Source organism: Etheostoma cragini, chromosome 7 (genome assembly GCF_013103735.1).
Source record: "Etheostoma cragini isolate CJK2018 chromosome 7, CSU_Ecrag_1.0, whole genome shotgun sequence".
In the NCBI taxonomy this organism is placed as follows: Eukaryota; Metazoa; Chordata; class Actinopteri; order Perciformes; family Percidae; genus Etheostoma; species Etheostoma cragini.
The window spans coordinates 8,560,522-8,586,260 of NC_048413.1; the positions used below are offsets into that span (position 1 = coordinate 8,560,522).

General features: G+C 41.9%; 1 protein-coding gene across 11 annotated transcripts in view; it reads left to right on the forward strand.

The window, feature by feature from the left end:
* The window catches only part of LOC117947987 (ankyrin repeat and SAM domain-containing protein 1A-like), a 72,688-nt gene that overhangs the window by 18,070 nt on the left and 28,879 nt on the right, over positions 1-25,739 (forward strand). For all 11 annotated transcript variants that reach the window (XM_034877400.1, XM_034877389.1, XM_034877391.1 and 8 more), the window contains 10 exons: positions 8,535-8,831; positions 9,982-10,057; positions 10,199-10,300; positions 10,405-10,491; positions 11,236-11,405; positions 11,679-11,741; positions 12,310-12,439; positions 13,252-13,283; positions 13,964-14,057; positions 18,275-18,777. In XM_034877400.1, coding sequence (XP_034733291.1) covers positions 8,535-8,831; positions 9,982-10,057; positions 10,199-10,300; positions 10,405-10,491; positions 11,236-11,405; positions 11,679-11,741; positions 12,310-12,439; positions 13,252-13,283; positions 13,964-14,057; positions 18,275-18,777 — 1,554 coding nt within the window. The remainder of the gene's footprint in view (positions 1-8,534; positions 8,832-9,981; positions 10,058-10,198; positions 10,301-10,404; positions 10,492-11,235; positions 11,406-11,678; positions 11,742-12,309; positions 12,440-13,251; positions 13,284-13,963; positions 14,058-18,274; positions 18,778-25,739) is intronic.

Below are 25,739 nucleotides of genomic sequence, written 5' to 3' on the forward strand. Positions count from 1 at the left end.
GGGGAGAGCTAACCACTCACCACAGGGCATGGCCTGGACTCACCCCACCACCTGGATATTGGATTTAGTACATATTCAGACTGTAATAGAAATTCACTAAAAGACAGTTATTAGCACCACAGAATCTGAATGCCCTCCTAATCTCATTAGCAAGAGCGCCAACACCCACATGGTTAACATGTTTGTGTGTGTGTGTGTTTTAACTTTAGAACATCCGTGAAATATATCTTTAGCCTGACCTAGATCATTGCTCAATGCTGACTCTTATTTTTGTACATTAAAAAAAAAAAAATCACATTTAATTACTTTTTTCAGCTGTTTAGTATTGCTATCTTTGCGATTCATGTTTTTGCTTAATTTTTGTCTTCATCTATTTATTTTTTACTAATTGGGGTGAGTTGGTGTGGGTGGATTGAAGGTAAAATGGGCCCGAATTTGTTTTTTTGGGGGTTGGAAAGCGGTGATTAAACTTGTGCCAATGTTTTTGCACCAATAAAAAAATATATAGCAAGTTGTAGACACTGGAGCAACAATGATGTTTATTAACCAGTTAGTTTAAAACAGAAAATGAACCAGGAACCACTTTGATAATCGATTTAGGGCTGCACCTTATGATCATTTTAATCAGGAATTAATCTGGTAATTATTTTCTACATTCATTCACCGATTGTTCTTTTGTTCTATACAATGTCAGAAAATTGTGGAAAACAAACATCACAATTTAGCCCAAGCTGGTGTCATGAAAACGATCCATTTCTTACCGTGTAAGACTAAATAAACCTACTTCTTCTGAGAACTTTGAAACTGAGTTTTATTCATGGCTAAAAAATGACTTGGATCATCAAAAGTAGTTGGTGATTGATTTTCTGTCATTTCATTAATGGGTTATTTAATTATTTATATTCTTATGATCTAATATTGACTATTTAATAGACTAGTTCTTTCAGCCCTATGTACAGTAATCAGTAAAGTCTAAGTCCAAGCATTCTCGGATTTCTCCGTTTCACATAATTGTAGATTAAATACATTTGGTGGTTGTTGACCTGAAACAATGCATTTAAAACAATGGAAAGAGAAAATAATTTTTATTAATCGATAATAATAAATAATCATTAGTTGCAGCGCTAGTTGGCTTCCTCTTACATCACATTACTGTAATTCTGCTTTTCATCGTTTTTCATTGTATTTCATCTAAGGAATGATGGCCTGAGCATTATCTAATCATTATTATCATCATCTAATTATCTCATCTAACAACCTGGGCAGTTGGCCATTCAGCATACACCCTCAACATTTCAAATTATGGGAGAAAGTTCAAATGAGAGCTGAATTGTTCAATGAGAATTATATAGGAACCCCTGGCTTCAGCAGAGGTCGTTTTAATGAATGCCTTCATTAACCTCCTTTCTGTTAATTACCGTACATTCAGTGTATTACTCCATACTAATATATAGCCCCTAGTCTGCTCCCACTCATAGTATGCTACCTCTCATCCACATTCTTATATAGGTCAAATGTTGAATACAATATATGTTTAGATGACTTCCTCTGACCCAGGCTCCGATGGTGGTGGTGTAGTAGCATTAGTAGTAGTAATTAATTTGAACAAAATGACAGATAAATAAGGTCATTTACTTCTCATCACAATCTTCCAAAATGATTGAAAGTAATTCAAACTAAATATTCCCTTTTTCGAAAAAGAGTAGGAAGAAGTTCATAAACAACTTATCAGGTTCTACACCCTTTTTTTTTACACCCTCTACTTTTATCCTTTAGCAATTACAAAATCTTATGTTTCACTTATTTAAACATCATAGACACAGATGCATACATACATACCTACACACATTTACACTGTTTTTGTTTCTTTTCTTCCCTTCTTCTTTCTTTACCATCTATCTGTAGCAGATTAAACAACACATCCATACTAGACTTTGTATATAGACGCCAATGATGTGAGGGAGCTCTGCCATAAACGTAAACTCCACTAGTAAGTTACCGTGGACAAATTCAAAGGTGACAGAGATAGATAAATGACATTTAATAAGAATAAAGGCAAAATAAGTTGGCGTTGGACAGATATGGGCTTCTATGTTTTCCGACAGGAAATGGATCTTGTGTGCATCTGCCAGACTTGGTGTGCAGTTAAGAGCAGAAGTCATTTCTTGGGACTTGGTCACCTCATTATCAGTGATGCCGAGTTTCCCCTCCTTCCTCTAGGCACAACGCTCAGTCTGCCAGCGTGCTCATTTATCCCCTCTGTCTGTCACTTCAGTGTCCAGCGCTTCCCTCAGCAGCACCCTCAAACCCCCCCTCCCTCTACCTTCTGCTCCCTACTCGTCCTCCAGGACGCGTTTTTGTCTCTGTCGTGCCAATAAATGTTTGAAGCGTCATTTGAGGAGTCCTGAAGGGGATGTGTTGGCTGTGACCTTTTTGCCTTTTTATCAGATTGTACAGCTCTAGATAGACAGGGATGGGGCGGGGGGGAACCTGCACAAAGGGCAGCGGACCGAAATCGAACCCAGTCCGCCGCTAAGAACTCAGCCTTAGTACTTAGAGCTTTAACAGATGAGCTACCAGGGCTACCAACATGTTGCTATTTAACAGAAGCACCACAAATTCTCTATTGTCATGCATTCTTGTTTGCAAATTCCAGGGTGTGTCTTATATGGCTGCTGGAGCCATTTGTTACTGGAGGAAGAGAGTTTCAGTTGCAGAGATGGTATCTTAAGAGCTCAAAGGCTTTTAGGTTAGTTATGTTTGGAAAGTCCCATTTAATGAAGTGGCTTATGAAGGGGAAACTAATATTTTCTGTAAAATGGAGGAAAAAGTCCACTGTATACATTATAATCTATGCCAGGAAGCCAGTTAGACATTCATTACAGTATAGGCCTGCATGGGCTGTTAACTTAAGAATGCGTAACAGTGTCCAAATATAAATCCGCTGTTAAAGTCAACCTTTATGTTATTGTTGCTGTGCATTGAATGGAAAGCATTGATATGATTATTCACTGGGCTCTTTACTTTCCAATGGAAGAAAATTCTAGGGAAGCAACTTACATTTATTTAGAGTAAGATTATTTAATTTTAAATAAATGAAAGTGAATGCTTGTTTTGTCCTTTCCAACCGTCCCAAACCCAAAATGAATATAGAAATGAGCAAAGCAGCTAAACGTAAAACTGCGAAGCTGGAACCAACCAATGTGCTGCATTTTGGCTTGAAGCATAACTTAAATTTTCTGTCAGTCGATTACTAGTAATTAGTCGGTTAATTAACTGCATTCAGCACTACAAAACACACTTTAACAACTGTAACTACTTGCCCCCCCCCCCCCACACACACACACACACACACACACTCAATTATTGGCAGTATAAAAATATTTTATTAAAAAAAAAGTATAATTTAGTTGTAAGCAGTTCTAGGTTATCATTGACCCTCGTATTGTCATCCCATCTTTGAAAATCAACACTTTTGTTGAGGCTTTTTATTGATGTTTTTAACTTTCTCACATTTTTGTCCCTTTTTTTTCCAACACTTTTAGCGCTTTTTTTAAAATGTCACTTGTTTTGACGTTCCCAACACTAAATAAAAACTAACTTATTGTCTTTCATAACATTTTATTATGTTATTTTTGGAATTTATGGTCAATAAACCTAATTTAAAGGAAATTATACCTAATGTTTGAGTTAGAAAAGCAGAAATTAGGAATTATTTAGATTAAAATGAAAGGAATGTATGTTGATGGAGAATCACAGACTGGAATATGTCAACTTTTACTCAATGCTATTTCAAAACAACGTCAATTCTTTTTCTCAAATGCTATAAAATTGAATAAGTCACCCGCATATTAATGAAAGTAGAGTTTTGTACTTGCCAAAGCGCGTCGCGTTGAAGCAATCATGTTATTTTGGGTAGTTAAAGAGAACATTGATGTAGGCGGACGGGTCAATTTGACCAAGGACAACATGAGGGTTAATAAATGCATGCGTCAGGATGACAGGCAGTAACGATGGGCGTGGGCGTGCAGCGAGCATAGGCAGCCCTTTGGCACACTAGCTGCAACAGCTGCTCAGCCCCCTCCTCCACCACCACCACCACCACCCACCACTACTACTACCACCACTACCAGGGGCCAGGGTGACGTAACCGCTGCCGCGCTCCACTGCCAGCCTGCACGTCACGTGTAAGAGGTCGCTAGTCAAAGCGCGTTACCATCTCCCAGCCCCAGGTTGTTATAATCATAACATCCTCTGTTCTCTCCGTAACACCCCCCCCCCCCCCCCCCCCCCCCCCTTTCCCCTTCTTCGCTGAATATTCGGTAGCATGAAGGCACAGTGGAGTCTAATCATCTCCAGATGTTCCTGGTTAGGGACACAGACCCAAGTGGAGATCTTAATCCTTTCTTGTTCAACATTCTCTGAGGTCTAAATCAGGATGAGGTTTGAGACCGTCTGTAGCACCGCAGTACAGACAGGATTTCTCATGAAAAAACATCATGTACTGTCCAGGAAGTCTTGGCTGTGCTGTATGAATACTAATCTCTTTCCCAGCGAGGCTGCTAGTCATTGGTGACGATTTGCGTGACAGCCTTCAGAGCTCTGTCTTGTTGGTACGTGATTGTTTGACTGCTCTGATAAGCCGCATCTTGTTTTTATAAAGTGAGATTTTATGCTGCAACTCACTTAGTCCAAGGATATGAAAGCGTTGCACTAAAAATCCCAAATTATTGTTTGTAGATTTTCTTTTGCTGCTGGGCTAGGCGTCTGCTAGGATTAGTTTAAAACCAGGTTTCCCATTTTTAGTTCCCCCTATGCCACGGTTGACTCTTTTTTTTTTATCACTTTAATGACATAATATGTTTCATGTGGATATCAAACAATGAAACTCCTGTGCCTGCAGAAGCTGTAGAGTAGATTGCAGTTGTTTTTCAAGTTGTGGCTTCTACAGTGGCTTGCTTAGGTTTACCCACCCAGGCTAAAGTTGATTAAAAAGAAGAATAAAGAAACATCTTTTGGGAATTGATCTTAATGCCTTAATTAAAAAAAAAAAGTCACGTTTGCTTTGTGAATGAATATTGCATTGCAAATAAATAAATGTTCTTCCTTAAAATACAAGGGGCATGAGTATACACACCTCTGTGTTAAATTCCCATAGAAGCATGCACAATTTTATTTTTAGATTTTGATGAATAAATTGACACAAATGCTTCTGAAATCTGCCAAGTGCTACACACAAGCTTTACCTGGTTATTAACGCTGACATGGTGACATGATTGTTTTCTAGTAGTGACACTCAATGTGCTAAACATTTAAAGGTCTCACTTATAATGCAGATAGACACACTTTGTGTGGACTCTCCTGTATGTAGCAGCATACATTTGGTATATTGCACAGGACAATCTCAACAGGAAACTAAATACTGCACGTTCTCCACGTAAATCCCAGAAATAAGAAGTAAAGACTAAAAGTTGGGTCCATTATCTAAAGATACTCCTGGACCATAGTGGGGTTAACTTTCCCTCCCCAAGTAGGTGAGCAGAATATGTTTAGCAAAAGAGGAGGTAAAACAAAAGGCAAACCATACTCAAAACTCAAAGGGCGGAGGTGGTTGGTGGAGTTCCTGGAGAGGCCCCTGTGTGGATAACTTCACATAGCATTGCTTGCATCAGAGGAGACGGGGCTCAGTGTCTCATTGCGGCTTGTTTCCTATCTGTGAGTCAAGTGGCCGGTCAGCCATGTTTAATACGATCAGATGCTGGCTGACGCATGGCTGTAAAACACTGACCACCACACTGGCAACGGAGACACAGGGCCTTAACGCGATCACACTCAGTCCGCAAGGTGTCTTATGTGGCACTCCTGTTTATATTGTGAAAAAAGACTTCATGTTTCTGCGTAATACACACGTTTACAAAACCCGTTGTTTAAGTCAGTTGTGTAAGATGCTTTGTGTAAATCTTTGAATGCTGGATTTACCCAGGTTACCATTGAGGCAGCAGACCTGCATATGTGAGGAGGTGACTCATGCTGATGTAATCCCGGCGTGGATGTTTGCCATTTAAAGTCATCGGAACCCCCCGTGTAAATCTCTCTAAAAAGTGGTGTCAAATGCTTCATGGTTTGTTACAGATGAAAGGCGGCATGTTCTTTTTTGTGTGCGGTCCGGCCTTTTCTCTGTAAGACTCTTTTCTCTGTGTACATGGGAGTTTGTTTTGAGCCAAAGAGAAACAAGCAGACAAAATCCCAAATGAAAGCACCCAGGCAGTGAAAACTGAGGTCACTCTGGTTTAGTTCTCAGAGAAAGCCTGATAAGAAACATTTTTTTTCTTTTTCTCCTCATTACTTTTGTTCAGTAAAGTTCCCCCAGCCAGACTCTGCGTCCCCTCTTTTGATGGACAGGTGTCGTTTTGTTTTCTTTAAGCTCCACCTCCGCTTTCTCTGCACAAGCTGTGACCTGCTTTGCCAGTGTTGTACAATACTGCAACAATGAAGGTGATACCTGCTGATCCCATCTGGCTCCAGGTCTTTGAGAAAGTCTCATTTAAAGGCCTACTGACACCAGTCTAAAACTGTCCTGTCGCCCCCTCCACATGACGTCCTGTCTTCAGTGGCACAGCTGGCATGTTTCTCTGGGGAGTCCTGGCGAACTGGCATCATGCATGTCCACGTGGGGGCCTCTCATGCCAGCTGTCAGCCCTTTGTTGGTGGATCTGTATGCCTGGAATTACTGCCTCTCAGAGCATGTGGTTCCACAATAGCTGGCATTATCCACCACACCCATCTATGTACAATATATGAATGGAGCCAAAGAGCTGCATGGTTGTACAGGTTGTATGTGCAGATTGCCAAGAATCACAAGTTTGCAATGCTGTCCCATTTTAAGAGATTGAAAGTGGCGATTGTAATGTTGTTTCCCAGTCCTAATGTAATCTACTACTGTACTACTCGATTGTGGTTCTTAGTGTTTTTTTTTTTTTGGCCCTACTGTTCCCTCGTGTCTAGTTACAACTCAGCAGCACAGACTTAATTATGACTTCTCATTGTGTGTAAGCTGTTTGAGAGAGTGTTCCCACGCCTTCATCTCAGTTCAGCTCCTGAGTTGCAGGGTTTGCCCCCTGCTGGCTGTTCATGAGAGAGAGCATCAACAGTGCTGAAGGTTCTCAGGTCTATTACACATTGATCTTGTTGCTGCATGAGTCATTAGATCCAATAAGCACCACTTACCGAGTCGTACATTGTAATTACTGCTTTTAATTGCCGTTTGTCTACTTGTCTGTTACCGTGTTTTGAAGATTTTTGCGATGAGATTGTTTTTGCTTTTGCACATAATTAATGACCATAACGTGATTTTAATTTTTGAATTAAAGGACCCCAGACCATCGGTTGTTGATGGGACTTTTTATTCTGATCTTTACAGCATCCTCTCCTTACTATTTTTCTCTGAATTCCAGTGAGTCAGTGTGTATGTACCATAATACACACAGTATTGTTGAGTTAACATTACTCTCAGGCAATTACCCAGGCCATTTAATGCAGTCCCTCTCTCTCAGCTACCCTAGAAACACAGCAGTCACAATGGTATGCATGTGGTAATGCAGCACTCATCTCTTTCCCTTGGTTCTTATGTCTAAAACTCCCATGATTGTTGCCTTTGGTGTGCTCTGATGTGTGAGCAGAAGTATTACCTCATAAATGTGACCGCCCATCTTTGACAGGGCAACCCTAATGGGCCTACGATACAATGTAGAGCTGCAAAGATGAACCCATTTGTTGTCAACCATTAAATTATTCGCCAACTATTTTGATTATCGATTAATTGTTTTGAGTTATTTTTATGAAAAAAAAATTAAAATTCTCTCCTTCCAGCTTCTTAAATGTGAATATTTTCTAGTTTCTTCACTCCTCTGCGACAGTAAGCTGAAAATCGGTTTGAGTTGTGGACTTAACACGACTTATGAAGAGGTCATCTCCGGCTTTGGGAAACGCTGATCTACATTTTCAACCAATATGTGACATTTTATAGCTCAAACGGCTATTTGATTAATCGAGAATAGAACCAACAAAGTAATCTACAATGAAAGTTGTGGTTAGTCTAGCTCCTAATGAAATGCCAGCGGTGTTCTGACATCCAAGTGGCCCATGTCCCTGTCGGTGTGCCTCTGCCACCTCTGCTAGCACCCTGCGTCCCCTGGCACTCGGTGCCATCCTCGACACCTGTCCTCATTAGTTCATGCATGTCTGCCAGTCCTCCACCCAGACCCAACCCCTCCCCAGCCGGCAAGGCAACCCCGGACCTCACTAAGTGCTTCACCATTGTTGGTGCTTTTTAATTTGGCGGGCTCTTCGCACTGATTGATTGGTTGGTTTAACCTCACAATGACTTCGCTGAGTCACCTGTTCTTCCTCATTAACAAACATGTTTCAGCCCATGTGCCTTTTCTTCTGATCTCCTTTCTATCTATGTGTCACTTTGTTTCCTGTGTATGTCTGTGTCCCCTGCTGCTTCTCACCAATACATCCATCCCTAACAGAACAATGACAATGAGACGCCGCTGCACTGTGCCGCTCAGTATGGCCACACCCGGGTGGTGCGGCTGCTGCTGGAGGAGCTGACCGACCCCACTATGAGGAACAACAAGTTTGAGACTCCACTGGACCTGGCCGCGTTATATGGCCGCCTTGAAGTAGTCAAGCTGCTTCTCTGTGCCCACCCCAACCTGCTCAGCTGCAACACCAAGAAACACACGCCGCTGCATCTGGCCTCTCGGAACGGACACCTGTCTGTGGTGGAGGTGCTGCTGGACGCTGGCATGGACATCAACTACGAGGTGTGTTTCTGTCTGTGTGTCTGTGTGTCTGAACTTGAGTTGGCAAGTGTGCCTTGATGTGCTGTAGTGCCCAAAATCATGTCTGATGACTTAATCTGTTTCTTGCAGCACTTCCTCTCGCTACTTCCTTACTAAAGCTATGAGATTAAATGTAAAACTCTTAAGCTCTCAGTTTGCAAAGGAGCTGGTGTGGTATCAAAGCAGAGCTTGCCTTGCTCCCCCTGGTGGGCCCTGTGGCTCTGACTCTGTACCAAACTGTGCCATCCATCTGTCTGAAGAAGCTTTCCCCTTTGCCCCGTCCTCCTTTCCTCTGAATATAGGATGGAGAGTCCTATCTAGTGTCCTTCAGGCCTTCCATCCTGCAGCTTTCAATTAACACGGGCCTCCGAGCCCAAAAATAATGTGCTTTGACTTCTACACCATATAATTGTCATTAGAGGAGTGGACTGGGCGATGGACATAAATCCGGAAGTTGCCATACTAGAGCTGACACAGGTCCAAATGTTGCTGTACATTCATTTGTCTCACAAATAATTGCACTTAAACATATGATTTTCCAAAACAATATTTTTCATTCATTTTCATTTTCATTCATGTTTGTTGCATGTGCAGGGACAAGTGCCAACAACTAACAGTTTCAATAATTATTATGATTTGTAGTCCTAAGAAAAAAAAAAAAAAAGATTTTGGGCCGGGAAACACAAGCACGATCAGTTTCTCTGGCTTGAGGCAGCTACAGCCCAGGATGTTTGGAGTTGCTATGGCAGCAAGTGACAGGTTTAGCTCCACAGTCCGACCAAGAATCACTTATAGAATTATACTTTAGAATATCTAAACAAAATCAACAATTACCATCAACAGTCATACCCCTTAAGACTTTAGCTAATGTTGGCATGTAATTGTGGTTAAACAAAGAAACTGTGATTAGTAAAAAATGTAAACAAATATAAAAGAATTGAAAATGTTGTGATAACAGTGACTGGCCTGAGCCGTGCACTGTTTATCTTGATAATCTTCGGGTGCTGGCAGTAATGGAAAGAAATAGGCATGGGATTTTAATTTTCATACTAATCATATTCGTGTCACACATTGCCGTTTGTCCTCTGTCTCGACTCGCTCTTTATGATTCCGGTTTCTTTTTCCTGCTCAGACGGAGAAAGGCAGTGCTCTCCACGAAGCCGCCTTGTATGGGAAGACCGATGTGGTACAGAAACTTCTCAGTGCAGGTCAGACTTCAGTGCCCCATAAGCAACGTTTGAATCACGTGCTGCCCCTAATCAACACAGCTTCCATGAAGTCAATTTATATGAGCAAAAAAACCCAAAAAAACACAGATAATACTCAACCGTTGTGTCGTTAATTGTCAGGTATCGATGTGAACATCGTTGACACGAAGGGCAAGACGGCGCAGGACACTGTTAAGGACATGCCCTCCCAGAAAAGCAGAGAAATAGCTGCTTTCATCCAAGGTGAAAATCACATTTGAAAACCATGAACTCTGATGGGAAGTATCCTCTTTGTTTATTTTTACATTCACGAAACATCGAAAAACCAAATCTCCTTTCTGTTGCAGCTCACGTGGCTGGAATACCCCACATCATAGACCTCCCCCCACCACCAGTCCCTCCGCCTCAGGAGAGTCCCAGCCCACGGAAAAAGGGTAAGATTTAGCTGATGTTAGAAAAGTCAGGCTGTTTGAACTGTTATTAGCAATGATTAAATCAGCAGTTTACACAGGAAACACGGAGCGTTATCTTTTTTTTTTCTGAAGTTCTCATCTCAAAATAGATTGCAGTGTGACTGAAGTGTTAGAATAGCTTAAATGTTTGACTTCCTTCAATGATTGGCTTGTTAAAATCCCATTTTGACTCATGTTTGTCACTATGGGTTTTAAGGTTTAATCTTTAAATGATTTTCATTGGTCTTTCAATTCATTTTTTCTTGCTTGTTATCTGTTGTTTTCTGATGTCTTTTTTACAAATGTTTCATGTGAAGCACTTTGTGACTTTGTCTGTTAAATGTGCTATGTCAAATAAACGTATTATTATTCTTATTACTATTATGTTATTTTTACTCTGTGTTGTTTTGGTCTCAGATAAAGAGTCAAGACCACAACTGCCCTTTTTGATTATTTTTATTAATTTAATGCAAGACTCTTAATGTTGGTCTTAATTTCTGTAGGTGTTTTTTTATGGGAATGTGGATCTTTCAAATTAATTTGAGGAGTGCCTATGATTAGCGTTTTCCACATTTTATTGTGCCGTGCATTGTGGGATTCGCACTGGTCTTGACTCAGTCTTGATGCACCCTGGTCTCGATGATGACTTGGTCTTGGTTTAGGTGGTCTCGACTACAACTCTACCGTTCAGCTAAGGACTGTGTTTGTCTTTGGCCTCCGTTATAGGTGACATGGAGAAGGTTAGTGAGCTGATCTCGGGGCTGGCCCCGAGGCCCGAGGAGGAGAGCCCCTACGAGGCTCTGTTTGAAGCCACCTCCTGTCACTCTCTGGACAGCCTCGCCAGCGGCAAGTCCTCTGACCGAGACTCTGGACGGCCGGACAGTGAAGCCGGCAAGGTCCGCAACTAGAACTCACCCTCACACTTAAACATACACACATGCAGGCAAAAATGGGAAGCTTCACAGGGTTTTAAAGGATGAAATCCAGAAGGCAGAACTCCCACTAGAGGGTGATAGTGGTCTTCTATCCACATAACTAGACCTCAGGCCCCATCCAGCATTACACTTTCTGGGGTACACAGTGGATATGCAATGCTATTCGTCACTTATTTCTTGCGACAATAGATTGATTAGAAAAAAATTACTTCTTATATTCCTGGTCATTTACAGAAAGATCGCCCAGTCCACTCTTCGCATCCTGGTCCTGGTCATGAAGAAGAAGTGAGCTCCGAGGTGAGGACTTAAGGTCATACGGCCAGGAGAAACGTGTCGCCATCTAACACCACAGATTCTCCTATTTGCTGTCTTTAGCACGGTGCATGTGATAATCCCTTTTAAAAGTTAGCTGCCCTGAAAGGTTGGACATAAATTATTACAATGTCAAAGAGGCTGCTGGGAAATGATTACCAGCCATAGAGAAAGCCACTTTATTTTTAGCCACAAACCTTTTAATGACTGTTCTCTTCAGGGCCGCTGCTCAAATCGAAGGATATATTCTTAATAAATATTCATCTGAGCGTAGCGTGAGACACAGGCAGCAGGGGCGTAAAAAGGAGGAGAGAAGAAGAAAAGGAGTAAAGTCAAAATGAGAGAACCTGGCTGACCTTTTTCATTACTAAAATAATTTCCCGCTTTGCGTTTTACTCGCCAAAGAAAATTATTGAATCATAAAATATAACCAGCTTTGGTGAAAGCTTAATAGCAAGTCATTCCAAGTCACCTGTGCGGTAATGTTGTTCTTTGACCTTCCTTCCTTCCACTGTCTCCTTGCCTCTGGTCCCTTTGGGTCTCTTTTCTGCAGGCCCTGTATACTAATAGCAGTATTGATGAGAGAGGCGAGCCAGTGGAGGAGGAGGATCACACATATGAGTTGTTGCTGACTGCACAGACCAAACACCCACCGCCCAGCCAGGAGTCCCAGTCCAATAAAGGTAATTATGTGTTTAAAGTATAATCCAGCGGGAGGAAAAAGTGTGCGTTTCCAGTATGTTTCTTTAAATGAGATTTTTATGTCCCTGGACAAACTACATAGTCTCGCTTTACTGCTTTTGCCTATCAGTTACGCCTCATTCCTGGCATGCTTACAGCATGTCAAGCTTCCTACAATTCTACTAATGCTGTCCAAGCACAACAGAACCTGAATGCATTGCTATCCTCGTTAGCAAGAGCGCCGGACACCCGTGTGTGTGTGCGTGTGTGTGTGTTTGTGTGTGTGATGAATGGCAATGCATGGAATTGGATGAAATGGGATTAAATTAGGAGGTCATTTTGATCCATGGCTGTTAATGTAGAGGTTTTAGAAACATCCCCTCGGGCCCTGCAGTTTAGTCATTCTCACTAGCGCCATTGGAAAACGTCACTGAGCTGAAGGGTTGGAGTTTAATCGCTGATGTCATTGTGCCTCCCCCTATGTGGATAAATGATGGTGTTGGATTCTTGACCGTTTTCGGTCTTCCACCCTTGAGTTAGACAGAAATGTTTAATGATTAGTTTTTCCATCTCTTTAAAAACTGCTTTACCATGTCTGCATAGTAGATTAATCTAAAATCTGTCGGATGGATGCATAATACATGATTTTATTATACGTCACATTCACTTCCTCGTAGCATAATGTCTGTCCTGACATCCAAAAAAATGCAATACATTATCTGTCTGAAGATATATTGAGTATTGAACTCTGAATGGGCCATGATCATCTTTCATCTGCCCAGTCTCCTAACTCTCGTGTTTTCTGTCTCCTCAGATGAAAACAATGCCACCAGTGCCCTACCTCAGGTAACTCTCACATTCTTCTTTTTATCTTTCTTGTATGTTTTGTTAACCCCTACTTTAAACAGTATTTGGCAATACTTTTGTCTCATTCTTGATTGCCTGCCAGTTGCCAAACCCTTTTTGTATAAGTGCAAGTTGTAAAAAAGCCATATGGATGGAGCACAGTATCCCAGCCCTTCTTTAATTTGAGCATATCTGGAGCGTGAACATCTGACCACAGCAGGTAATATAATAAAGATGGAGGCCTCTTCACAGTCCGAGATTGAGTCATATGTCAGCAGAAGGCAGAAGTCGTCTTTAACTGGCCCTCATAACTGGGTCCCTATGCGAACCCGATTTGTTGTATTTATTGTTCTATCATATCTTGTTTTATTTCAAGCTCCGGATCGGATTAGCTGTGCTCCTCAGCAGCCTAATCATGATAAATAAGCAGCATGGTGTCCTCTCTGCTCTAATCTACAGCCTTATGAGGAAAGCTACATTATAGCTTTATAGCAAACCTGCCACCAACACTGCAATGCAGGCATCAAATGGATAGCATCTTTGTTTAATGTAAAAATAGCTGAATAATTAGCCAGGGCTATTAATTGGGTAGCTGCAGATGCTAACACGATTGTGTTTGAGAGGTAAGATTCGATCGGCCGTTTTAACCAATATTTATTTATTTTTTTGCCCAGCTTCAGCGTAAACCCACTGCCCCAAGCGACCTCAGAGCCCCAAGCAGGACGAAAGACACCCTGCACCCTCCTGGACGGGGGAGCCCACGGGCACCTGGAGGTAAGTTTGACGCACTCTTTGACGATTTTAGGATCCTAATAAGAGACGGCATCTCCTAGCAATGCTGCGAGGGTAGGCAAAGATGGACAGGACACACCAGACTTGAAAAAACACAAGCCAAGCATCTTCAATGAAATGGGAGAGATGCATTTTGAGTTTGCAGGGGGAGCTGGGCAGGGGTGGATTAGCGCTGCCAGGGAATGCATGATTGGCATTCTGGACCGGCAGAGCGCGTTTGACTTGTCTGGAGCAGGCTGATTGACATTCCCTGGCAAGTGGAGAAGACTCATTTCATTGCCAATATGAAACAGAATCCTTGATCAGATGGTGACATTCCTATTGCAGATCCACATCACGCTTAAATCTGGATATGTCCCTTCATCCAGTCAAGTATGGAGGGGAGGTAAGGTGCATGGGCTCTGGGTTTTTCCTGACACCCATACAGATATCTTTATTGGATAATTCTTTTTTGTGGCATGCTTGCTAAAGGAACTGTTGGAAGAAGCATGGTTGGCACGCTGATTTGATGGGGCTGTTTACATAGTTTTCATAGTTGTCGGGGTGCTTGTTCAATTCTTTTCCTACTGTGGTTGTGGGAAAGAGTTTTAAGTTATTTTGTTCCAAATTTTTCTAGATGGACTGCAGCAGCATTGAAATAACTGATGATGATTGTTTAAGCGTTTGATACTAACAAACGGTGGTTACATTCAAATCTATGCCAAATGAGTTGCAACAGAGCTAATTAAGACTATTGGCCCCACAAAACTCTTTGTGTATTTCTCAGTTTGGCTGTGTGAGGAAAATCAAGTGAAGGTAATTACCTCTTCAATCATGTTTTTTAATCCTCCGTGTCCTCCTTGGCTACTAACAAGTGTGTGTGTGTGGGGGGGGGGCGGGGCATCGCAATCACTGATGGCTTGTATCCTGTGGACACGGTAACAGTTTTGTTGTTGTTACTTAGAATTCCTCATGGGGAGACAGAAACTTTGCACTAGAGCATCAAAACTAAGAGGACACATTTTTTAGCATTGACTTTCGTGCATGTAGTCTTGGTATGGTGTCATTGCATCTTTTATGTTGATATATACACATACGGTTTATATATCTGTCAGTTTGCTGGTTATTGTTAAAAAAGCTGTTGAGGAGTAAGGGAAATGTTAAATACTTCTTGAAGCACGTAGGGCCTTTTTATCCTTGCATATTGTCCTTAGTAACTCTCAAGTTATACTCTCCTTTCCCCTTTTTAGAACCACAAAAAACAGAAAATGGGTTATATGCGAATAGTGCATCTTTGTGATTGTGCACGTCAGCAAGTTACATGCACAGTTCCCACTGTTGTGTTTTACATAAACCCGGGCAGCTTGCTGAGCCTAACCGTTTAGTTCTGCTCCCGTGCACTTGGTTTATATTGTGATTGAGGCGATCTGAGGTCGGATTTCCTCCCCCCGTGTGGACAGTCAGGGACCAGACATCAGCACTCTGTGGCAGATGGAGGAGATGTGTGCGGTCAGCGATACCGGAGTGTTTATCATCCGTCACAAACACAGTGCTGCTCTCAGCAGGAACAGTGTTTCCTAACAGGTTTCCACCTCTGTGTTTTGTTTTATAGGCTTCCCGAGGGATTTCTCACACAAGTGGTAACGCACTAGGATTCTCCACAGTTATAACACACACAGGGTTTCCATAGTACACAGTTAGGAAGTGTGATGGTGAAGAATCAAATCTAGCCTAACCTCCTGCTCATTTAGTTTCACAGTCATGCATTCTTTTCTTCACACTGGATGTGCAGCTTTTATAGTTTTACAGTAGTTCCCTTTCATGCCAAGAAGAGCTGGGGATGGAAAGCACCTGTTTGGCAACAAAATCTCCCACAGCAACCTTCATTTTTAACAAGATGTAGCAGTTTAAGTTCCATAGTTGTTAACGTGTTTGGGAGCAAAGCTGCAAAGATTAACCGATTTAGTTGTTAACTGTTTTTGATGAATGGGTTTGAGTCGTTTTTTTATTCAAGAAATTAGAAATTCTCTGGTTCCAGCTTCTTAAATGTTAATACTTCTACTATTTTTCCCAGCTCTAGGACAGTAGGCTGAAGAGGTTTGAGTTGTGAGCAAAACAAGACATTGGCTTTGAAAAAAACATAGCTTAACATTTTTCACAATATTCTGACATTTTATAGAGAAAATAATCAACATTGCAAAATACGTTTTAGTTGCAGCCCTATTTGCGAGTGGATGTAATTATTAGTTTCACCCATGCGGTGCCGTTTTCATTTTACATGATGCTATATACTATAATGTGTATGTCTGTGCTGTTGAACATGATAACAGGGACTATTATTGGATCGGATCTGGATCGGAACGGCAAATAGAAGCATTTGTTTACTTGCTTTACTGTAAATGTCCAAATATCTATACGCTGGCCTTTAGTTCCTTATTGACTTTCTGCAGTACATGACTCAGAGGTAAAAAAATCTTTGAATCTACAACCAAAAAACAAAGCAGAGTTTTTACAGGCAGAGCACGCATTGACTTTGGGCAACGTGGATAGACGATTGGCTGCCAGCACCAACACTGCGGTGTCTGCAAAACAAACTTGACATCATTAGTAAGACATGGAGCCTTTATTGCCAAACAAAATGCAACACATTCCCCTCTGTGGTGACCTCACCCATATATAAGATCTGCAATAGCATTAAAATGTGGCTGTGCACATTAAGAACTGTGTGAGCCAGGGGGTGCAGGGGTCTCTGCAAGGGTTAACACCATGTGAGATTGTTGGAACCACACTGATGTGATCATAGGGCGTTCCCACTTCTGAGCTGCCAAGGAGAGGGTGGGTGTGTGGCTGTGTTCCTGACATATGCGCGCAGTACGCTCACTCGCCCCGTAGAACACACAACACCCACGCACACTGAGTGTTTAGAAACTTGTGAAATGGGAGTTCTAGGCGCTGTTTGGAACATTTCCACCCGCTGCAAATGGTCCCTGAAACAACAACGGGGCAGTTTGGTGAAGTCCGAGTGAGTTTGCGTGTCAAACAGTTGAGTGGGTACGCTTCCTCCCCTCGTGTACTGCAGATATGACTCCTTTGCAGCCAGCTCTATTGATGTTTTCAGTCTTTGAACACCAGGTTGAGAGATAGCAGAGACGAGCCACAAATGGTTAACGTTTGCTGAAACTCTGCTGTGAAGGACAACCAAGTATTGCAACAGGTTCTTACTTTTCCTGTGGTGGCACTGCCCCAGATCTGCTGTCACCAAACACCCTGACCCTGTCACCCTGGCAGAGATGGTCCACACACATATCCACACACTCCCCCTACACTCGCACACACTCCTTTACCATGTGTCACAGGGCTAATTATCAGGAGTCTGGCTGCAGGAGGATACAGCGATTCAAATTTCCATTCCTGAGCTCCCAGTGGGGGCTAGAATTAGAAAACACAGAGGGCTGCTGGTCACACAGCAGACAACAACCCGCATCACTACGGTGTAAATGGAAGACGACTACAGAACCACACGGACTAGTTATTTTCTAAAGCCACTGTAGATGACAACAGCCCCTGTTTGATTTTGGAAGAGAGGCTTAGGTGGCAGTAATTCCTCAGAGAGAGGGAGGAGGAAAATCTAATTGTTTTTAATTGCTCTTGCCGTTCAGTCTCATTAAGGAGCTGTTTTCGTTGGAGAAATCAGTTGACGCGAGTTTCTCTCCTCGTGCTGTTTTCTCAGAGTCTTCTTGTTCATTTTCTATTTGCATAGTCTGGTAAGTCTGTTGTGTCCTGCTGTAGTTATGTGAGTGTTTGCAAGCAAGTTTAGTCAGTAGCTTGGGGGGAGTTTTAGTGTTGTGTCATTTTGGGGAAAGTGGACCTAACGGACAAGAGGGCCTGTGAGGTGAGGCCAGTCACAGAGATGACTAGCTTCAATTCCCTGTGAATTAATACAAGCAGTCAGGCACCAGCGAATCGTCGTCAGATGACTGCAAGCTGGGTGTGGAATTTTGTTATTTCTCCAGCCAACATACGCCTTCTCCTTACTCCATCTCTCCTCTCTCCCTCTTTTCTCTCTCCGTCACTCCTGGTAGGAAACAATTACAGATCTGTTTCGGGGCTTGTGTGGGTGGTTTCTTATTAGCTCTAAGGATCTGCCCCTCAGTTAGAAGCCCTCTTTCCAGCCCTCATAAACTACTCTTTCTTCACTGACTCTTTTTCTCTTTCTCTAGATAACTCGCAGCTCAGCCAGGATCAGGGAGCAGGTGTCCCGGAGCAGTTCACTGGCCTGCTGCACGGATCTTCCCCCGTCTTCGACAGCCGCGAGGAACCCCTCAGGCTTCCAGGTGTTGCGCCAGTCAGCCAGGGTCAGCTGGAATCAAGAAAAACTGCCAAAGTAAAAGAGGAAGTAGTAGCAGCATCAGCAGCAGCACCGCCACCTAGCCGCCCCAGTATGGCCGCAATCCTGACAGACTGTGATCCAAAAGCAATTTATGCAACTGTGAACAAGGAGCCCAGGGACTTGGGGGCTGGGGCAGTGTGTGCCGTTAGGATGCGCCCTCCTGGGGACCTGAAACTGGCACGCAGCCTCTCCAAGTCTGACTCCGACTTGCTCGTGTCGCCCCCTAGTGAGGAGGATGGGGGGTTGGGAAACCGAAGCGAGTCTGTTTCTAACTGTAGCACTGGCAAGAAGAGGCTTGAGAAATCTCCCTCTTTCACCTCAGAATGGGACGAGGTAAGTGTTTGTTCTTTCTCTATGTGGGATATAAAGTACTTCTAATTGTGTGTACCTTTTGATGCTGTAGGCTTTACTTATGCTGCACAAAACAATACTGTTGAGGTCAATATTGGCTAATGGAAACGGTTTTTGAAGGTGTTTTAATGTTTCAGTTTTTTCAATAATTATATTCAAGATGTTTTACCAGCATATAGAAAACTTGTTGATCAAGTCTTTATTTAATGTATTTAGGAAAAATATAATCAAGCTGAGTTAGGTGAGTTTTGTTTCTAAAAATGTCACGAGAAGCCATAAGAAGCAAACTATTAAAATTGTGTGGATTGCATGCATTATGATGGCCTGGTACAATAATACACCAATTCATTGACACATTGATACCCAAGTACAAATGTGAAGTCTCTTATTTCAACAGTAGATTCAAAGCATGACTCCAAATATATGCAGGTTTTATAAACCTAATATCTCTTGTGCACAAGCCCCGTTTGTTGGGCTTAAGACAGCCTGTGGATGCACTGCAGCCACAACTACAGACACATTTGTCCACAACTACAGAACCGAATGTTGAATGATAACCTCAGTACCAACCGTAAACAGCTCTGTTGACTGTAACTTCTGTAAACTCAAAGCTCATCTGTTGTCTTTCGGGAGACACTGGACAATTTCAGCTCTACCTTGTTTTGAACACAAACCTCCAGCAAACACTACGACTCATGGAGAAAGTGTCCCTACATGTAAATAGTGAAGGCCTTTTTATATATATATATATATATACACACACACACACACACACACACACACACAAAGTATGTACAGTTAATTTCTCATGGAATCAATATTTGCTTATGTTGTAAAACGTATTGAATATTCTGCTCGGCCTTACATTGGTCTATCTTTTATTTTCTCTATCCTGTCATGTGTTTATAACGGTGGATATACATAACTAAATATACCCCTCCGTTCAGTGCTTTAATGCTTTGTCTAGGACGTAGATATAGAGCTGAGTCGAGCCACAGAGGGAAGAGATTAGAGGAGACAAGACGATGGGGATAAATTGGCTGAGGAGCTGGGAGACAAGACAAAGATTTGGAAATTGAGATTCAGAAAGAGCTTACAAGCTGCAGATTGGTTTCCCTGCAGCTCCCGTCTCCTTCTCTTGCAGAGGCTTTGGAAAGCAACCAGAGTCTCTGTAGAGACAACCCATCCTACAGACAAAGACAACAAATACAACACACCGACGAACAAGTATCAGATTATTCCAAGACTAAATAAGTTCTCTCTAAAAACCCTATTAGTTTGCTGGACTGATAGCTTGAGATACACAAGAAGCATCACTTGCATCAGCACTTTTTTAAGGTTATATTAATATTGTTGTGATGTGTTTAAAGAATATATGACACTGAATGAGCAGAAAGACATAATCATACTGTATGGTTTCCTCTCCATGCTCCTACACCATTTTCTTACAATCCTCTTATTGCTAGTGGGACTAATGATACCCTCCAAGTTTCTCAATTAAGGATTGGCAATAACCTATTCACTCAGAGATCTATATTGATGACCGGATGTCCCACACCTTCCGCTTTGTTTGGACAATCTAAACTCCGATTCATGAGGACTGTCACTCACGATGTGAGACAAGTGCAGATTTGAGTCACACATGCGCCACTTCGCAACAAGCAGCACACAAAATACTAACAGGAGACTTATGTGATGTCAATACATAAAAATGGACCTACTTAACAAAGTTTGTTTACTGCTGGCTACAAGCTAGCAATCAAACACAACAAAGGCTGTCACTTGAATGGCGTTTTCAGCTAATGTTAGCAATCAAACAATCATAGATAGCTAACAAGTTTTGGAAAGGATTCCCATCTTCTGTTTTTATGGAGAGATTTCACAAATTTCAGTATGACACGTTATGACATGAACCGTTTAAATCTGAGCATGCTTGACTCAAATCTGCACTCACCTCACATCGGGGAGTGACGAGGACTATGGTTAACTGCTCCTCAGATCTCTGCAGGTTAAATCCAGACAGCCAGCTAGATGATCTGTCCAATCCGAGTTTTCTGTTGCACGACTAAACGTACACATGTTCCACCCAAACAAGTTCCTACCGGAGGCTATTTTGCAGAGGCACTGCCAGGCGCATAGCGCCACCCAAGACACTCGTGATTGGTTTAAAAAAAATGCCAATAAACCTGAGCATGTTTTTCTCCTGTTTCTTCCATCCTGAACTAGCCAGACCCTCCTTCACAGCGCTGTGGAGGAAGTTCTGGCAATGCAAAACTAGGCTGTCAATAGTGTTACCTCCCATTGTCTGTATTCTGTTCTGTTTCTGCTGTTGTGCACATGCATCTCTTTTACAACTCTCCTACTCTGCTGTACCACAGCGCAGACTAGTCCACGAGAGATGTCTTACACGTTGCATTCATGATGTCAGACCATCATGGGCTCACATAGCACTGCTAATGCTTTCTCTCCGCTGTGTGGAGATCGTGTTGCTGCCCAGTGTTCCTTTACACGACCTTATCAGAACAGCCCTAGCAAGCCGAGATAATGGCGACTCTCGGGTCGATATCTTCTCGGCTCCGGGGAAGTTTTTTTTTGGTGGTCGGAGTTGTCCACTTCTTTGATCGCCTCAATAACCTCTTCAGTATTGAAGTGCGCAGATTTGTGGATGTTGTGATTCTGTGTGAGGAAATTGAATGGAATACAAAATATGCCACACAGTTTTGACAGGTTGGTGTCAAGCAACACTGATACAGTTATTAGATGGTGGTGTGCTGAGATTTTCTGGCTTCTCGGACTCTTTTTGTATATTTTGTGCATCTGTGCTTGGGACTACACAACACACAACACAACCTGAATTATGTATTATTGTTGCACCATTTTGCATCGCTGTATAATTTTTATGAACTCCTCACTAGACATTATTGTTGGATCCCTTTTTTTAATGAGCTTATTTGCTCATTTGTACTGTGCAAGTGCAACTTTATTATTTATTTCAGTCAACGTGCAGCCATAAAATTGTGCCAGATGCTGTGTTTATGTCACCGCAGCTCTGCACCCACTGCGCTCTGGGTGAAAACTGTCATGCTAGCCCACAGCTAGGAGCTTGTAGTTAAGAGAATGTCTTTGAGGTGTATTTAGGTATGGCGGAAAACTGACCTGATGTTTGTTCTGTCTGGAAATAGTCCCGTCAACACTCAGATGGAGAGGGGCCAGTATACAAGGCCTCTTACAGACGCTTGTTAAAGTTTAAAACACTTTTCTAGCCTGAAGGTAAAGTACACCTTAGCAGCATGAGTCATTCATTCTTGTTTTCCAGTCAGTGTAACCTTGTCTTTGGCAAATAAGTGTGAGCACCATAAGGAAGGTTTCTTGCCTTGATCTACTTCAGCATTGCCAGACGTTCACAAACTTCAACGTCATTTTAGTTTATTGTTTGTCGAAGCCTGCCAAGGAAACACTCAGTGATAATTGAAGGTAGGATTTGACTAAAGGTTCTAACAAAAGCTGACCTTCAGACCTTCTCTGTATGCAGTCAGTAAATTCTATAGTAAAGAATGCCTCCATTATAGTGTGCAATACCAATCAATACCATAGTTTGGCTTGTGTGCTTATTTTTTGGATATTGGATTGGATATTGGAATTGGACAGGCTGATACAGCAGCTGATTGCAGATGCATTGGTACTTTTGTATAAGACAGACAATAAATGAAGAAAATTAAGTACAGAAATGCCAAAGATACGATTTAAAAAATGGTCTGCATTCCATTGGTTGTCCACCAGAGAGTAGTAGCAAGTTAATTTTTAATCAGTGAAGTGTCCTGTTAAAAAATAAAAAATGAATGAAACCTTATCAAAACTGTTTATTGGGTTGTGTAAAGCTGTCTGAAATTTCATTATGTCAATATCATATCCACCTTATAAATCCTGTATGGGTTGGACTAGTAATGTACTGTTTCAACTGCTCTGTATTATGTTTGTATATAGCACTTAGGGCTGCAACTAAGTATAATATGAACAAATATACTTATATAGGCTTATATAATTTTTGATTTCTCTATTAATCTTTAATTTTGTCATTAATTATGTAGTTAGATGTAGTTAACAGATTAACAGTCACAGAGTATAACCCAGCCAATTTTGCATTTTTGTGGCCGATAAGGATATTAGGGATTTTAAAATATCTTTTAACAATACATAAACACATAAAATAAAAAATCATTCTTGATACAGATCCATTAGATGTCTTTACATTTATTTATTTCTTTTAAAGAAGTGTGACCTTAGATGCTCTCCGCTGGACAAACTATGGAACGGTGACACTGGTTTTTTTACACTAAATTAACCTTTTTTGGCATATTTGTGAGTTTCTTGGTCGTTATATATACAGATATACGTATATATAACGTGACCTGCTGAGATCACACCAAACTCTGTGTGTGTGTGTGTGTGTGTGTGTGTGTGTGTGTGTGTGTGTGTGTGTGTGTGTGTGTGTGTGTGTGTGTGTGTGTGTGTGTGTGTGTGTGTGTGTGTGTGTGTGTGTGTGTGTGTGTGTGTGTGTGTGTGTGTGTGTGTGTGTGTGTGTGTGTGTGTGTGTGTGTGTGTACAATAAATATCTGCAATAAGCTCCTTCTGACTTGGTTGATTTATCGGCCAATAGCTCTAACACAAATGGCACACATTCCAGTCAAAGTGTTAGACCTAAAGTGTGGTATTTTTAATAGTGTTTATTACTTATTAATAATTAAAATGGATATTTTAAAAGTCCACAGTTCACTTGAAATGCTATAGAGGAAAGTATTGACACTGCCCCTGAGACATTGTTGTTACTCCGTGGTCCAGTTGGGTAATGTCAATGAAAGGGGTCATTTTTTGAATCCTTTTAAATTCCTTATTCAAACTTTCTGGTCACAGGCAGATCACTGTCCAGTCTAATTATCCAGTGTAACAAACGGCTCCCCTCCTCAGACTGTCTGAGGGATGTGGTCTCAGGGAGCATGACAGGATTAAGGCAGCCATGACATAACTTGGTTATTGGAGATTGCTGCTCTTCCCCTGATTCCCCCTTGGCAGCCAGCAATAGAGTCATGTATCTCCTCTGTTGTCTTCTCCCGGTGCTTTTGAACAGATGAACTGAATAAGCTGAGCCGGAGAATTTATCTGGCTGTAATAGGAAAAGGCTGTAGAGGAGGAAGAAACCCTGAAGCTATCGCTGTCCTCTTGCACAACTCACACTCCCATGTGGCAGGAGAACACGTTGTAAAATTGGCTTCTACATGAAGAAGAGATCTTATCAGTGAGAAGGAGATGCACTTCGGGCAATGGCCTCATTTGCTGTATGTTCCATACTAGTGTGTGTTCCTCAGTGAACTGGCCAGTTCATTCTTAGTTATTCATTCATTCATACCATCAATTTGATTTACTCTCCACTCTGTAGACCACACAGTGAAATTGTTTGAGATAATACTAACAATTGAGTTGACGTTGAAAATGTATGATTTTTCTCTGGTTGTCAGCCCCCCCCCCCCCCCCCCCCCCCCCCCCCCCCCCCCCCCCCCCCCCCCCCCCCCCCCCCCCCGGTTGCAGAGCCCCCTCAAAGCCTGCCAACCTTGAATCCTGCCACTGATGGATCTTGTGTACAGCATGTCCCTGACGGGGCATGTATTGACCATATTTGTGTGTGAAGCAGCCTGTCAGTTAGACCAACAGACACATTCATGCTATGCAGCTAGAATGAACTCGTAATGTACAAACCCTGAGCTGCACTGTGCAAAATGTAAGCCTCAGTGCCTCAAAAAGGATGTTGTGATGTAGCAGTGTGAACTCCCTGATACAATATCAACACAATACTTGAGTCACAATGCAATATTATTGCGATTTTAAACTTATTGCAATGTTCTGCGATATCTCTTTCCAAATTCATATTTTTTTCCCCCCAATTTACAATTCTGTTTTATCTAAAAAGATACATTTCTCTGTTTGTTTATCTCACTGCTGCAAAATGGAATTGTCAAGCAGACAAACTGACCAACACATATATAATACAAGATCAATACTTGGCCTTGTGTATGATACAATATTGCCATGGAAAACATTGCAATATTATGCTGCATCGATATTTTCCCCACCCCTAGTAACCGTTTCTAATGGCAGTTAGTGCATATTTCCCAAAAGAGATTCTGTATTTTTGATTCAGTTTGTAGTAATGAGATGTTTATTAGAAGCCTTGGTTGGCAGTCTGTTAGTATTACTTCTAAAAAGGGGCTTTCTTTTGTCCGATTTCGTAGCCTTAGTTAATGTAAGTGAACTCGGAGGCCTAGTTCTTCTCACTTGAATGGTGATTTAGATGCCTGGGAGTTCTGTGCTGAAAGCAAAAGGCAGGGGCTGGGAATCTGTCTTCTCCTTTTCCTTTCAGGGAATCAGCCTGCATTAGCTTGAAATGGAAATATTTACAGTGCCGATGTAAAGTGCATGGCAAAGGAGGAGTGTGTGGGTAAAGCAGTTAAAGTTTGATTGGGCGTAACCTAGCCTGCACTCTCTTTAATGATGTTGGGAGTGTCCAACTAAATATATAAACTCCCTTCTCTTTTTTCTCTCTCTCTCTCTCGCTTCTTTCTTTCTTTCTTTCTTTCCGTCTTTCTTTCTTTCTTTCTTTCTTTCTTTCTTTCTTTCTTTCTTCTCTCCTTGGCCCATATTGCTGCAACTACAATGTTTTTCTTTTCTTTGAGATGGCAGCCATCTTGCCAGTCACGACTGGCTGCTCTGGAATACTTTGCCGAGCTGTGTGATGGCATTTGGGTGAGGGGGTCCCGGGACAAAGCCGACCCCTGAGGCATACACACACCCTTAAAAAAAAAAGATCTTTTTTTTAAATCTGATTTGCTTAATATTCCCGTTCTCACACCCTCCTCACTTTTCTTTCTTTTTCTTCACATGAGCTGCTACCC